This window comes from Octopus bimaculoides, chromosome 11 (genome assembly GCF_046866305.1).
Source record: "Octopus bimaculoides isolate indiv1 chromosome 11, ASM4686630v1, whole genome shotgun sequence".
Taxonomy (NCBI): Eukaryota; Metazoa; Mollusca; class Cephalopoda; order Octopoda; family Octopodidae; genus Octopus; species Octopus bimaculoides.
In genome coordinates, this window is record NC_142938.1 from 40,859,097 (window position 1) to 40,874,041 (window position 14,945).

At 33.6% G+C, this 14,945-nt stretch overlaps 2 protein-coding genes across 4 annotated transcripts in view; one reads left to right on the plus strand and one right to left on the minus strand.

Annotated features, from left to right (window-relative positions):
- Window positions 1-1,476, plus strand: LOC106870555 (sarcoplasmic calcium-binding protein). Its single transcript, XM_014916683.3, has one exon. The coding sequence runs from the start codon at window positions 109-111 to the stop codon at window positions 733-735; it is 627 nt and encodes a 208-aa protein (XP_014772169.1). The 5' UTR covers window positions 1-108; the 3' UTR covers window positions 736-1,476.
- A 4,044-nt stretch (window positions 1,477-5,520) lies between these two features.
- Window positions 5,521-14,945, minus strand: part of LOC106870516 (uncharacterized) — a 32,716-nt gene continuing 23,291 nt past the window's right edge. For all 3 annotated transcript variants that reach the window (XM_089359853.1, XM_089359851.1, XM_089359852.1), the window contains 5 exons: window positions 14,543-14,834; window positions 10,945-11,056; window positions 8,812-8,922; window positions 8,070-8,159; window positions 5,521-5,815 (listed from right to left, as the gene is read on the minus strand). In XM_089359853.1, coding sequence (XP_089215979.1) covers window positions 5,668-5,815; window positions 8,070-8,159; window positions 8,812-8,922; window positions 10,945-11,056; window positions 14,543-14,834 — 753 coding nt within the window. In that variant the 3' untranslated portion in view covers window positions 5,521-5,667. The remainder of the gene's footprint in view (window positions 5,816-8,069; window positions 8,160-8,811; window positions 8,923-10,944; window positions 11,057-14,542; window positions 14,835-14,945) is intronic.

A 14,945-nucleotide genomic window follows, 5' to 3' on the forward strand; every position in this document is an offset into this window, starting at 1 on the left:
AAAAAGACGATTCCGACAGAGAAATGTAAACATTTGATCAGGATTCTTTCATACAGGTCACTACACATTTGTTTCTCCTTGTTCAGTAACAACAAAAAGTTTTACATTATGTCACATTTAGAAGAGATTTCAACTGATAAAATCCAATTTTCTGACTTTGTGAAGGAGAAAATAAGAGTTTGGTTTAAAATGATGGATACTACAAAAGATGGATTCATGGCTAAAGAAGACTTTGAACTTATAGCTAATCGTTTTGCAGTGCAGTACAATTTGGATGATGACAGAGCACAAGAAATTTATGGATGGCTTGTCGATGGGTTTAAAAAGGTTGACAATGAACATAGTGGTGAGGTTATGCCATTGGTGACACAAATGGCTGAAGCAATTAAAAATGGTGCCAAAATCTCTGAGGATGAGTATATTGGTGCACTAGGACAACTTATGACAGTTGATCCACTTATAGCTCGGAACAGTCTCAAATCTGCAGTAACATTATTTTTCCAAATATTTGACTTTGACAAAGATGGCTTTATAACATGTGATGAACTTGAAAAGGGATTGGCTTGTTTTGGATATGACAACAAGGAGATAATTCACAAGGTTTTTGAATGCATGGTGAAAGATTATGTGGGTAAAATGAGCCAGGATGAATATGTAAATGCATGGCTAGATTTTATATTTGGAGAAGATAAAGACAACCCATTTGTGAAGTATTTTGCTCCACATTTGCTTTAAAGAGATATATACAAGGAAGGAAGCTTCAGAACTGATGGAATGTGAGAATTATTTTCTTAACAGAAGAGAAAGGAAAAAAAATGTAAATCATTACATTAGATTTCATGATTGTTATTTTAATGATAGTGTTTTAATTTTAGTGTTGTATGGTGAAATATCTGTTCATTTATTTCAGAGTAACAATTGAGTGTCCCCTCACTCTTTTGTTTTTAATGTATTTTTGTATTTGTATTTTAATCTGGTACAAACACTACTTGCTTAGAAATTCTTAATACTCATTTGTAATACATATTATTAAAATTAAAATAAACAAATGTTTAAAATGTGTTTAAAATAAAAATAATTGTATTAACTTTAAACACGCATGTTTGCCTTTTAGAGCCTTCTTTCTTACATCTATTTACACCTTGGTACATATGTATCCAGATAATTTTTTAGATCTTAAACCTTTTCTACTTTTTATTTAATGAGCATAAAAAAATTCCCTCAAACCAACAGATTTATTCAGTTTTTAAAGATAACTTAGATGCATGTGATATTTTGTACTAAATGGTTATCATAGGCTATTTTAACTGTTAAACATAGAACTAATTTCTGGCTAAGGAAAACCATTATGTAAAATATCAGATCCTATTTAATGAAATTATAAAAATTCAAAATTTTATAAATTTAATATTAAGAAATCTTTATATACACTATGTTGTTGAATTGCAAATTAAAAAAATATATATATATGTACAATTGACTTGTTCTTTGAGTTATTAATATCATTTATATTCAAGATGTTCAGTTATAGATTATCCAGAATCTCAATATGTAGCAATATTGTTTATTTGCATGTACCTCACTCTTAGTTGCTAAGATTAATAAATGGATGTGGTTGCACCTCTTACATTCAACAGAAGTTTTTAAATGTTAGCGACATCGTTGAATCCACACAAACTAAATATTTTTATATTATATATAGAAATTTTAATAAATTTTTGTTTTTGTATTTGGTTTGCAAGATTCTTGATACGAATTCATGTGCTGAAACAAATCTTCTTGTGGTGGTGGTGGGTCACTATGCCAAAAATAATAAACACACACACACAGTGGTTCAATATCACTTCTTTACTTTAAGTCAATTGGTTAATTATTTAACCAGCTAATTGATGTCAATGATGAGGTTGTGAATAGTAATGAAAGGACTTTGGCAAACCAACACACTGAACAAACAAATGGTAAGTTAGCTGGTTAAATAATTAACCAACTGAACAATAAAGTGACACTGAACCAGTGCATGTGTTTATTATTGCTGGTGTGACTCTCCCAAGGTACAGCAGTTTTACATTAATGCTTAGAAAAAATGTGCTTCTAAATGGAAAGCAATCTTAGTGTGTAACCCTGGGTATATGTTTAAAAAATAAGAGATAGAAAGTTTGTTTCATAAACTGGATCATTATAAAAATATTTGGCCTGCTCATTCTTATGTTGTCAGATTAAACTTTACTTTAATCACTTAATCTCTAGGCTATATTCTACTTGTTTCAGTTTACTTATCTGTCTTATCTGGTTGTCCAACTTAACTGATGATAGGTATTGATATTGCATATGTATCTAAAATATATACACTGCACCATGAATATAAACAGTAACAAAGTTACAGAAAATACTGTAATCATCATATAACTATATAAAACATGTCAATATATATTCTATAAAGTTATTTACAAAGACAGAAGGTTTGCTTTACCATGCTAGCATGTGTTAGGCAAATATACTACTGAGGCATTGTTTTACAACTGGAAGTCCTTCTTGTGGATAAACCTTTGTTTTTCAAGTAAAGGATCTTTAATTCTACACTCCTTCAAAGGTGCAAAGACAGTGAACGATATTTTGACAGAGGAAATAATGTCATCACTTATTCAGTGATTTTTTGGAGAACTGCAAATGAAAACACACACACACAATGGGCTTCATACAGTTTCCATGAAACAAATTCACCAAGGTTTTGGTCTGCCAGGGATTACAGTATAAGGCAGTTATTCAAGGTGCTATGTAGTGGCACCGAAGAGGAGTGAACTTCTTAATCACACAGTCACACCTGTAAAAATAAAAAAGTTAAACTATAAATTGTTATCACATTTACTTGTGATAAAAGACAGATCAACTTGGTATAGAGGATGTGGAGGAAGTTGTCATAATGTATAAGTAGAGCCATGAAGCTCCACCAGTCCTTAGTCTGGGTGACTATGTAGGGACTGAATCAGCAGTTGGTAGGTCATCACAGTCACAAACATCAATAGGCTTAACAGCTGCAGCAGAATTGGGACAAATTGGCCTGAAGAAATTAATTAACTTTTAGTTGTTTACCTTGCTGATGCTGCTTCTGGATAATGAGTTCCTCTAAAGCTCTGAGATGTTGATAATCTTGCTGGACATCAGTTTTTATTGACAAGTCAATATATGAAATGATTAATGACATTATGAAGGGATTCTAGTATAATAACAAAGAGTTTGGGTTTCTTAAGCTATGGCTTGTTGTCTCCATCTTCATTGTTTCTGTTGCTATCAACAACTTCATCTGCTATTTCCTTTTGGTCTCCTGGACCACCTCTGCATCTGGCTAAAGTCAAATTCTGATGTAATCTTCTGCAACATGTCTTACTTGCCCTTTGAACTATACAATGAAAATCCCTTGCTTCAAATTCATATTCTATCTTCACACTGTACAAAGTGTTTTTCCAAGCATTTGTATAGTGATGGTTTTGAGTGCATTCCATGAAGCTGCTAACTTGTGGTTATACTTCTTGTTGTTACTACCACTTCTTTATTCATATATGTTATCCCAAAGTGTCCTCTTCTATCCCCATGAGAGCTTCATTCAAAAATCTTCATTGGTACCTCTTGCAAGCTACAATTTCTTGATTCATGTAGCTGGATTGTCATGGTTAATATTGAGTTGAAAGAACATATACATTATTTTACCCTCATTACTGACAAGTAGCTACCCTCCCAGTTAAACAAATGCAGTGTCCAAAATTAGTAGAATCTTCAGCACATCAGTAGAAAATTTGAGGACATCCTCCTCATATTTAAGCATCCCAGGAATTAAATGTGGGGAAAGACCAGTCATTAGAGATATACATAATGAATGAACCACAATTTCTTGGAATAATAATAACACACAGGTAGCTGGTGCATTGTCTTTCAATGCCACACCACCACAAACTTCAAATGGTGCATAACAAATGCATTCATACAACACAACACCAAAAATCACTCCTTACATAATTTATAACTAGGTACAGAGGCTTCATTTTGATGCTTTAAGTTAGTCACTACTAAACAAATCATTTACTTTTCTATTGTACATTTGGGAAATTAGAAGCTCTTTACATTCAATTACATCTTCCTGAATTAGATTTTCATAATTAATGATTTGTTTTCATTAGACATAAGGGATAATTTAATTATGTAATGAAATATAATAACTGTTATAATTTAATTATTCATAGGCTGATATATTTCGGAAAATAAAAATCCCTTCTTTAGATTTTGCTAGGAATTGATTGAGTCACTGCTAGAATTGGTTTTCCAATGGTTACTGATTATTATGTAATAATGTCACTCTCAGCATATTTCTTATTTAATTTATTGACATTTGACAAATGGAAATGTAAACTCAAAAACCTCAGTGGAATCTGAAACTAAATATTTTAAGGTATTTAATTCAGTATTATATCTCTTAGAACAGACAACAAATTTAACCCTTTAGCATTTAAACCTTCTATCATCATCATCATCATCATCATCGTTTAACGTCCGCTTTCCATGCTAGCATGGGTTGGACGATTTGACTGAGGACTGGTGAAACCGGATGGCAACACCAGGCTCCAGTCTGATTTGGCAGAGTTTCTACAGCTGGATGCCCTTCCTAACGCCAACCACTCAGAGAGTGTAGTGGGTGCTTTTACGTGTCATCCGCACGAAAACGGCCACGCTCGAAATGGTGTCTTTTATGTGCCACCCGCACAAGCCAGTCCAGGGGCACTGGCAACGATCTCGCTCGAAAATCCTACAGGAGCCAGTCAGGCGGTACTGGCAATGGCCACGCTCAAAATGGTGCATCTCATGTGCCACCCGCACAAGAACCAGTCCAGGGGCACTGGCAACGATCTTACTTGGCTTGCCGGGTCTTCTCACGCACAGCACATTTCCAAAGGTCTCGGTCCGTAGTCATCGCCTCGGTGAGGCCCAATGTACGAAGGTCTTGCCTCACCACCTCAGCCCAGGTCTTCCTGGGCCTACCTCTTCCACGGGTTCCCTCAACTGTTAGGGTGTGGCACTTTTTCACGCAGCTATCCTCCTCCATTCTTACCACATGTCCATACCAGCGCAATTGTCTCTCTTGCACGCCACAACTGATGCTTCTAATGTTCAGCTTTTCTCTCAAGATACTTACACTCTGACGGGTATTCACATTGACATTACACATCCAACGGAGCATACTGGCTTCATTCCTTGCGAGCTTACGTATGTCCTCAGCAGTTATCTAGCCCAAATATTCCACCTGTTTTATGTTCAAACTGGCCAAATCCAGTCTCTCACACCTACTCTACAATGTCCTTCTAAAAATAAACAAACATATCATCAAAATATCAAGCATGATTAATTTAAAACAATGCAACTGGCAGAGTAATGTAAATGCTAAAGGGTCAAATTTCTTCACTCATTTTTTTTTTAATCAGTTGAAAAATATCTGGAAATATAAGGAAAATAAATTGAAAATTTCAGCCATAATTTTACTTCCAACATTTAATTTCCCATATAAATATATTTTTGTTTTTTGCACTTAGTTTTGTTTTTATTAGATTTCAATTCATTTATAACTTTTAACACATTTGAGTAAGGTCAAATCATAGTGATATACAGATAACTGATCTGTGGTCATTCTGCATTGGTGAAGCTAATTTCTTCATCTAATTTATGTTCTTCAGTAGCTGATGATGGTATATTTTCAAATGAAACTGTTGATTCTGGTGTATTCATTAGAAGAGCATCTTGCATGTTTCGAGCATATTTTTGAGCCTTTTCTCTGGAAACATCATTAAAAGCCACAAAGAGATAAATAACTTGTTAATAAACAGAGATTACAAAAATAATATAATTCTTTGGTAAATTGTAATTTTGTTATCAAATTTCACTTGTTATGTAACATATTTGTATAATCTTGAAATTAAATTTTGTTTCTGTTATTTAAACTTTGTATCAACCCAACACTACCTAAAAACTCTGTGCCTCTACTAATTTAATATACTGTATTGCATAGTCACTTTAATATTATGTATATAAATATCTCAGTTTCTGTCTGGATGATTATTCAGGGAACATTTACATGATGTTCATAAAAATGTATTTTAAAATGTATTCGTGAAGGTTAATATTACAACTCTCCTGATCACTCCCTTCCCACCCTTCTGTCTTTGGAAAAATCGTGAATTTGGTGTGAACACAATCAGCCAACTTAGACCACAGCTGCTCATTTTCAAACTGGGAACCTCTGCTCAAGTGGTATGAATACTTGCTTAATTTTCCCCTCCTACTCTTCAAAGTTCTCTGTGTTTCTTTCGCCATGCAGACTTGCCTGTAATCAAGCTTATACTTCTAAAATATCCATTAGTTAAATGGGTGTCAATATATTTATTAATTGCACTAATAAAAAGTACAATAAAGATCTAACTTTTTTGTCAGTGATATTTTACATAACAACTAGGTATGATTTATCAATATATCAATAAATTAAATTGAATACAATTTCCTGCTTACTCACTCAGGTAGCAGTTCTGTATCTTTATCAGTTCTTGTTCAGCTGGTCTACTCCTCCTGTATCTTCATCATTAACTTTTGTAAGATGTAGGACACTAATATTTATACACACATTACTTAACTTGTTTTGTTACTGTATTTCTAACTAAAATACTATCCTTTAGTTAAATTTTAAAATAATAGTGAACTTAGCCTGATTTTGTAAAACACTTATAAACTTTCTAAGGCAGCGTTTTGAGCACTACTTAGAAAATGTTAACACACATCTATGATAGAATTTTGCTTCAAATCTGCTTAAATTACTGATAATTACAGGTAAATGCAGTGAACTGTTAAATGATTTAAATATCATGATATAAAATGAATTATTAATCCACTAATCACCACAAATGAATTACAATTCTAGTACAGAAAACTTGTGCACATTTTGAATTGGATCCAAATGAATATAGAACAAATAACATGAAACATGAAATACTGAAATTTATCAAAACGTTTAAAAGTTATAAAATGAAATTAATTCACTCACTATAATCTGATTAAGCCCATTTGTCTGATTCAGACACTGATATGCCTCAAGCCAAAATACTATTAAGTCAAGCAGCAGTAAGTTTAAAACTTATTCCATTTCCACCTAACAGTCTTGTCTTCTGGTTCATTCAAGAGAAAATGCTGTTTTTGATGTCAATAATATCTACTAACGAACCAAACTGATGAAAGAAATTAACTCTGATGAGTGAGGATAGGCAACACAGCAATAATGAATACCCATTTAAGTAAATCACAGACTCAGATCAAATATTAGTGATATCTAATGAAAGATAGTGAGATATAAGTGATTAACAGTTTGAAATAACATGGAAGTAGGTTGTTCCTTACTGTGTTTTGGGGTAAATAGTAACATACTCACTTTTACTCTTGTGTCAACAAGAAATAATCAGTTATCTTATCAGTCACATGAAAATTTTGAGTTAAATCAGGACAAAGTAGATTCATCACTTTTAATCTTTGTCTATGGTTACTTTCTTTGAAGAAGAATCTTTCTTGTGTGAACACACATAAGTGTTCTGACCAAACACTCAATGATGATAACATAGTAATATGCTTACTCACATTGCCATGTTATTTCACTACCCAACATTCCGCCTGAGATGGGTGCTAAAATTTCACACAACACTAGATTACAGCCATTAGATTACTGGAACAGTATCATACATAGTCAACCTATTTCACTAGCAGATATATCTATATTCATCAACAACATGAACACATGTCCAGTACACCACCAACTGTCAAGGAATCACAACCACCCACATGTTCCAAAAGATCTAATTAGTCACAAGTTCATTTGTTGTGATACAATTGAGAAACCACTTCAAATACCTAATACAAAATGTTAACGCTTAAGTATTTTGTTACTGATGGACACAACAAAAAGAAAACAACATTGACCATCTGAAGCAAACACATTTGAAGAGTGATCTGTCACCAAATTCATTATTATTGCTCTGAAAATTACTTACTTATAAGGTCTTTGTTTATCCTCAGACATATTCCTCCAGGTGTGTCCCATCATTTTACTAATGTGAGAAGTGTGAACACCAGGGTTAGCACTATAATATATTAAAATACAATATCACAATAAGTAAATTACAAAGCTGGCAGTACAACAGCTTTAATAGTCACTGTGTGTGTGTGCGTGGTCAAGCTACTAGAAATAACAGCAAAATCTCTCTCAAATGACACAGTTCCTAGAAAAGGATACGCTGAATAATGTAGATAAAGTACTAGCTTTTTCTGGTCAGCAGCATTTGTTTTAGTTTTCAACTATTTCGGTTCAGATTGCACCAGCTGTGTTGGTTTGGAACAAGAAACTCTCAGGAGTCAACCATAATATTGAGGTCTTTTAGAGATGCTTTTAAGCTGTCCTCGAACGTTTGCTTTTGCTCTCCCTCCCCACCTCTAACAAGAACATGTGAATATGTTATTAGTAAGTATCAATCTGACAGCTCAAAATTCTGCAACAGATTAGTTATAATGAGCATGTAATTTCCAAATAAAAGATAAGTATATAAATAAAAGATTAGTAATACTATAATAATTCTTGGAATTTAGTATTAATTATCATTGTAGGTAAATTAGATAATCCCAAAGATTAAACAACAAAATATTAGGTTGTTTATTATTAATAAAACAGGAATTAATAATTGAAGATATACAACCCCAAAGGAATGTGTGACAGAACAAGGTCAGTGATTAGCTTACTTAATAAATTTTCTCCTATTCATCTGACTGAACATCATAAAACCATTCATCCAGGAAACTCGCCGGTGATCTATTTTAGGGAGGTATTCAATTTTATCTGTTTTCATTTTACTTTGAATAAAAATAAAAACAGCTTCAGTTAAACATTCTCATTGCAAACAGTTCACATTTCACAAAGTTAACCATTTAACATTCAGATTACTCTGTAAAAGTATTTAAAAATTTATTCCATTATATTGCATATATAACATGTATTTGGTCCATATTTAATACAAAATCACATTAAAATACAAATCAAAGACTGAAGAAAACACAAACATAAGAGAGGTGAAAAGAAAAGGAAAGAGGAAGAAAGCAAACATCAATTCAACACCAAGTGCCTCAATCGGTTGTACACCACAAGGTTCAACGGAACCTACTGAAGTAAGCCAATATGCTAATGGCACTACCATGGGCGATGGTGAGGCTAAGACATCGGAACAGCCAAGCACCCTCATGGGCATCACTTGATGCCACAGTAAGGCGAACTGCCAACGATGACAAGAACTTCGCTGTTAGTGGCCCGGCTCCTCCAAACATCTCAAACACCACAGGCCGGAAGAAATGGTTCACTGACAAGATACTTAAGGATTTTGTACCATTCGGCTACAGAAGTAGTGACCCTCCCATTTACTGCAGCATCCAGGTTGTGGGAGAGTGCAAAAGAGTCACAAACTACAATGTCTTAGATAAGGCACCTACCTCTTACCCAGCGACAAAAGGTAAGACCATCTGTTTTCTTCCCATCACTTCAGAATCAAGGGAATATTAACCTGAGTCAGGGCCCACTTAATGATTAAGTTTAGCTCAGTGACAAGCAAAACGACCAGCATTTAGGTGGCAAGGCAAACCATGAAGGCCAGTGGAGTAAAATGTAATGCTTATTTACATTGTATTGTATTGTATTAATCTTGCAGCTTCAAGATTTAGACGATGTGATTGTTTATTTTTAAAATGACATAATAGTGAGGCTAGATCTGGCCAGTTTAATGTTAAAGGATTAAAGTAATATAAAAAGTATAGTGATAGCTAAAATAGTCAATTTTAACTTTATATGAAGTCAGTAATGCAATAATTATTATGCATACATTGTACCTTGTAGGTTTGAGAAAAGTGCATCAATCTTCATTTCAATATACCTAAATATGCAATGTCCCAGCTTGCTAGTCTCTGACAATGTCATGCAAATGTTTGGACTTTCAAACCACTGTCAATACAAGATGGATGCCAAATTGACAAAAATGGTTTTCTAATAAAAACAATAATGTCCAGGGATTTATATAACTTAATGTTACAAATTTTAAAAAGAAATAAATTATTTCATTTAGATAAATGTTTATAGCCTAGATGCCGTCTCTCTTTGTTTCCTGAAACCCATCCAGGTGCAGGAAGGATTCCTCACATTTTAGCACTATTATTATTTTCTATAAAATTTTTAAATATTAGAAAAATGGAAATATAAGCTGTTGGAAGAGCAACTGAGTATGGTCAGGTACAGTATTATATAAAGGTGGAGAATTGATGCAGTCATTAAAGCATCAGATAGAATATTTTACATTATTTGGTCTGAGTGCAGCAATTTCAAATCTTACTAAGGTCAACTTTGCCTTTCATCCTATTAGGGTAAAAAAATTTTTTTTTTTTTAAATTAAAAAAAATTATAATCAAAAGTAGTGGATTGGTGAAACCATAAAAATGTCAAATCAGATGCCTTTCAGTATTTATTCTGGCACTGTGTTCTCAAATAAAATCCTGCCATGGCCTACTTGGGTGGTAGAGTTTAACCACTTGCCTGTAATACAGCAAGGGCACTACCTTCCCTCCTGGTTAAAAATGACAAAAAGAAAAACAAACCCACTAAGTTTATAATCATGATTGCATATATGCACATAGCTACTGTTATTATTGAGTAGCTAATTATAACAAGAACAGACATAGAGGGACAACAGAGGGATTACAGGAAATGCTACTAAGCCAACCATAGGTTCTCTAAATAGGTATAGTTCTAGTTCTCATGATAAACAACAATCTGAATATAATGATGTAAAATATAATTCTTTAAAAAAAAAAGCTAAAAATGAAATAAGATCAAACCTTTCACAACTGTCAAATGGTTCCTTATCACTAGATGCCCGATCCATCTTCTGACGTCGTATATTGGCCACTTCATGAAACTTCCATTCATAGGATTCAAACTGATCGTCATCTGTGATAATTTATAACAAAACCTAAGCCCAACAATGACATCTTCATGTGAAAACAACCATGGGTAATATCAAGAAGTTATTGTGTGTAATATCAGGAAATATGGCAAACATACAGTAATAAGAATTTAACTTTTTATCAAATTGTCTGGTGCATGTACAAAATGATGAAATGAATACTAATTTTCTAAAGAAAATTATTTATTACCTTAAGGTAAAATTAAATAAAACAAATTTCTCATTTGTATATTTGCAATAAGTATTTTTCTAAATTTTATCAACACAACTGCATTCTACTCCACTGGAAACCTATCTTTGCAAAATCTGAACTCCTCCTATAACTACTTGTCATTTACTCCCACCCTCCTCCTCTTCTATCACTATTATTCTTTATATCTTTCACTGTATGTAAATGTGTGGGTATGTGTATAGCAATCCTTTACTCATTGCAAGTCACTAAGCCTAGTATGTGCACTCATCCTAAACCTCTTATGTTAACTTTCTCTGTATTTCTCTTTTATGCTCTCTATACAATGTAAAGTGTAACGTTTTTGGTACTCAGGGTGACTCAAACTTGTTTTAGACAAGCAGCTCCTAGGAACTGCTTGAGGTCTTTTAGAGATGCTTTTAGGCTGTCCTCGAACATTTTAATTTGTTCCTCACCTCCACTGGCATACTTTCCATGAAGTATTCACCATAGAGGAATTACTTTGGGATGCAATATTCTGACAGGCCCAGGCCATCTCACATGGGCCTTATGCAAGTGGTTTACAAGTATAGGTTGTGTGTATATGTGTACATATAAATTTATATACCATCAGCTTCCTCATAATTTCATGTAAACTTCCCATGCTAGCATCGGCTGGACAAGTGTTGAATCAAAACAAGGTCCTGTCATCTTCAACTGCAGAAATCCTCATTATATAACATGAAAAGTCATTACTGATGATGTTTTTCATAGATTAGAGAAGGAATGGTAACACTTATAACATTTGCAGAAATGGCAAAACTGGAGAGAAATGTATAGGAAAAAACCACAATTTATGGTTTGCTGCAACATATTAAGATATTCCTCAGACACCCAATGATCAGGTGATGTTATCATATTGCAAAATTATTCAGGTTTAGGCATTTACAGTGTCATAGGAACCCTATTCAATCAAAGATTAAAATAGGCCCATCAAGTGCTCATGCACTCACTCAATCATTCATCACACTAATTCCACTCTAGTATGCTTATATACCCACCCACCTTTTCTGCTCCTCTATCCCATTTCTGTCTCTCATATTCACCTTGACTTCACATCTCTCTCTCTCTCTTTCTAGATAAGGAATCCATGTATTAACCACTTAGCAAGACACTTGTTCATGTCCTTTTATCATACTTTCATATCCCTCAGTACCATACCCAACTCAGTCGAGAATACTTCGTAACCTCACCAGTGCTGGTGCCACAATGAAAGCAGCCAGTACACTTTGTGAAGTGGTTGGCATTCAGAAGAGCATACAGTTTGCCACAGCAGACATTGGAGCTCAGTGCAACTTTCAGACTTGTCAGTTCATGGTGAACAGTCTAAACCAAGCTAGCATGGAAAAAGGGATCTAAAATGATGATGATGATGAGCTGTGAGAAGGTAGATATATGGGCCATCCAGTTTTAAAAGACACTAAGACAAAGTCATTATTTAACAAGGGAGCCTCCATGCTGTTCAACCTGCTAAATATTGCTAAAAGAAGAACCAGAGAGAATTAACCCTTTTGCTACTAACCCGGCTGAAGCCAGCTGAAAAATTTTTTGGCTCATAAGACCAACCCGGCCGCAAGTACCCATTGTTATTTAAATGTGAATTTAAGTACAAATCTTGTAAGTACATTTGTGAAAATATGTGATTTCACTTTGTAAATAGTTGAGTTATAGTATCGGACATTGCTTGACATGATATCTGAACTCAGTGAATTTTGGGAGATTTTTTTTCCACATTTTTTCAGCGTCGATTTTTTTTCAACTTTGAAAATGGATAGGAGTTTCATGCTATCAAGCAGTGATTCCGAATTTAAAGGTTTTTCAATGGAAAATATGGAGATATCGAGAAAAAGAATGAATGAGGTACAAAAGCACGTGGTGTACGAGAATGAATAGGATATTTCTGTATCCGAAACCAAAAGCAGCAATTCTGAAGAAACTGAAAGCGGTGATAGTGACAGCAAAGACTATTTTACATCGGAATGAAGTAAAAACTTTAAAAATGTTTTTATTAGCAATTTTTCTGAGGAGATATGTTCTATCCATAGTCTTTCTTAGGAAGCGAAACCGTTAGACTTTTATTTTTTTCAGTATGCTTGTTTGAAACGATCACTGCAGAAACAAACTGTTATGCAGAATGTAAACAAACAGTATATGCCAGGAAAGCCCACGAAATGGGGGATCAAAGTTTGGAAAATTTGTGAAGCAAATACTGGATACTGCTGTGGATTTAGTTTTTATACAGGGAAAATAATGTTAGTCAGCATGGCCTAGGGTATGATGTGGTCTGGAATTTATCACTTCCATACCATAACCAGGGCCGTATATTATTTTTTAACCGATTTTTTAGTTTGGTCAAACTTGCGGTGGATTTAAGTGGATTCCAGTATTTCAGTTTATTTCACATTTACGGTACACCTGTTGTGCATTAAATTCAACTGATAATCTAATGATGTGCACAATTCTTCTATATCAAAATTTTGTTGCACACCCAATTGAATATTAGCTGATGATTTATTTTCTATGGTGATGTTTAAACAAAATTTTAATATTTTTACCTTTTGCTCAGTTTACCTGGATTTACTTGTAATTAGTCACTTTGAGACAAAAGTTAGGCAATAGAATTGATTAAGAACCCTTTCTTTAATTATGTTCCAAATATCACATTAATATGTTGATAAGTAAAAAAGTTACAGTAGTTTAATGAAACTAGTCTTAATTCATGATTATTTTAGAATTTAATTGAAACTCATGAGGGGTGGTCAGAAATATAGTAACGAAAGGGTTAAGAAACACTATTGCTAGGATTATGGGATACAACTATTATGATGATGATAATTTCTTAAATACTAGTAAGGAAGAAGTACAGTTAATACATTAACCCCATTTTTCTCTTACTTGTTTTATCAATCCAATAGGTATGAAATATGAAGCAGATTCTAGAATATAAAGTACCACAAAACAATTGGTTTAGTCTGAACTATCGCTTTGGTTATGGCACACATCAGAAACCAATATTTAAAGAAAGATAATTTCTAACTCTGACACTAAGCCACACATTTTGAGGGAGAGTAGTAGTTAATTTAATCGACCTGTACTTGACTAGTATTTACTTTATTACTTCAGGGTCAATAAAAATTTGGAGAGAAACAGTCAACTGAACCAGTCTTGGTATACGAGGAACTCCATGAGAATGAAAGGCAAAATAATAATAAAGATGATAAATCTTTGAATAAAATCTAACCTTTTTTAACAATGGCACTCCTTAACTGCCTTTGTAAACTATATTTCAATGGTTGCCCACAATCATCTGGTGAATATCTATCAGGGTAATCACAGTTTGCTTGATTTATTAATACTGTCTCTTTGAATGAACTGAGATCACTAGGGTTTGAAAGCATGGTTGGTTGATTGGTAACTTTCATAAAACTGACAGGAGACACAGTGTTAGGAGAGACAAATTTGAGCACCTCTGCAGGTTCTTCAGATGCTTCAAACTTTTGCTCTTCTTGAACTCCTTTAAAATTTTCCAAGATCTGCATTTAGAAAATACATAAAAATCATTCAGAAATGTGAACATCACTTAATTTTAAGATTATAGAAGCTGAAACCCTCATCTGTGCAGAAAAAGAAATTTATATACAAGG

Excerpts from the sequence above, each read along its gene's own strand:
- LOC106870555 (XM_014916683.3), top strand. The coding sequence starts at position 109 with ATGTCACATTTAGAAGAGATTTCAACTGATAAAATCCAATTTTCTGAC.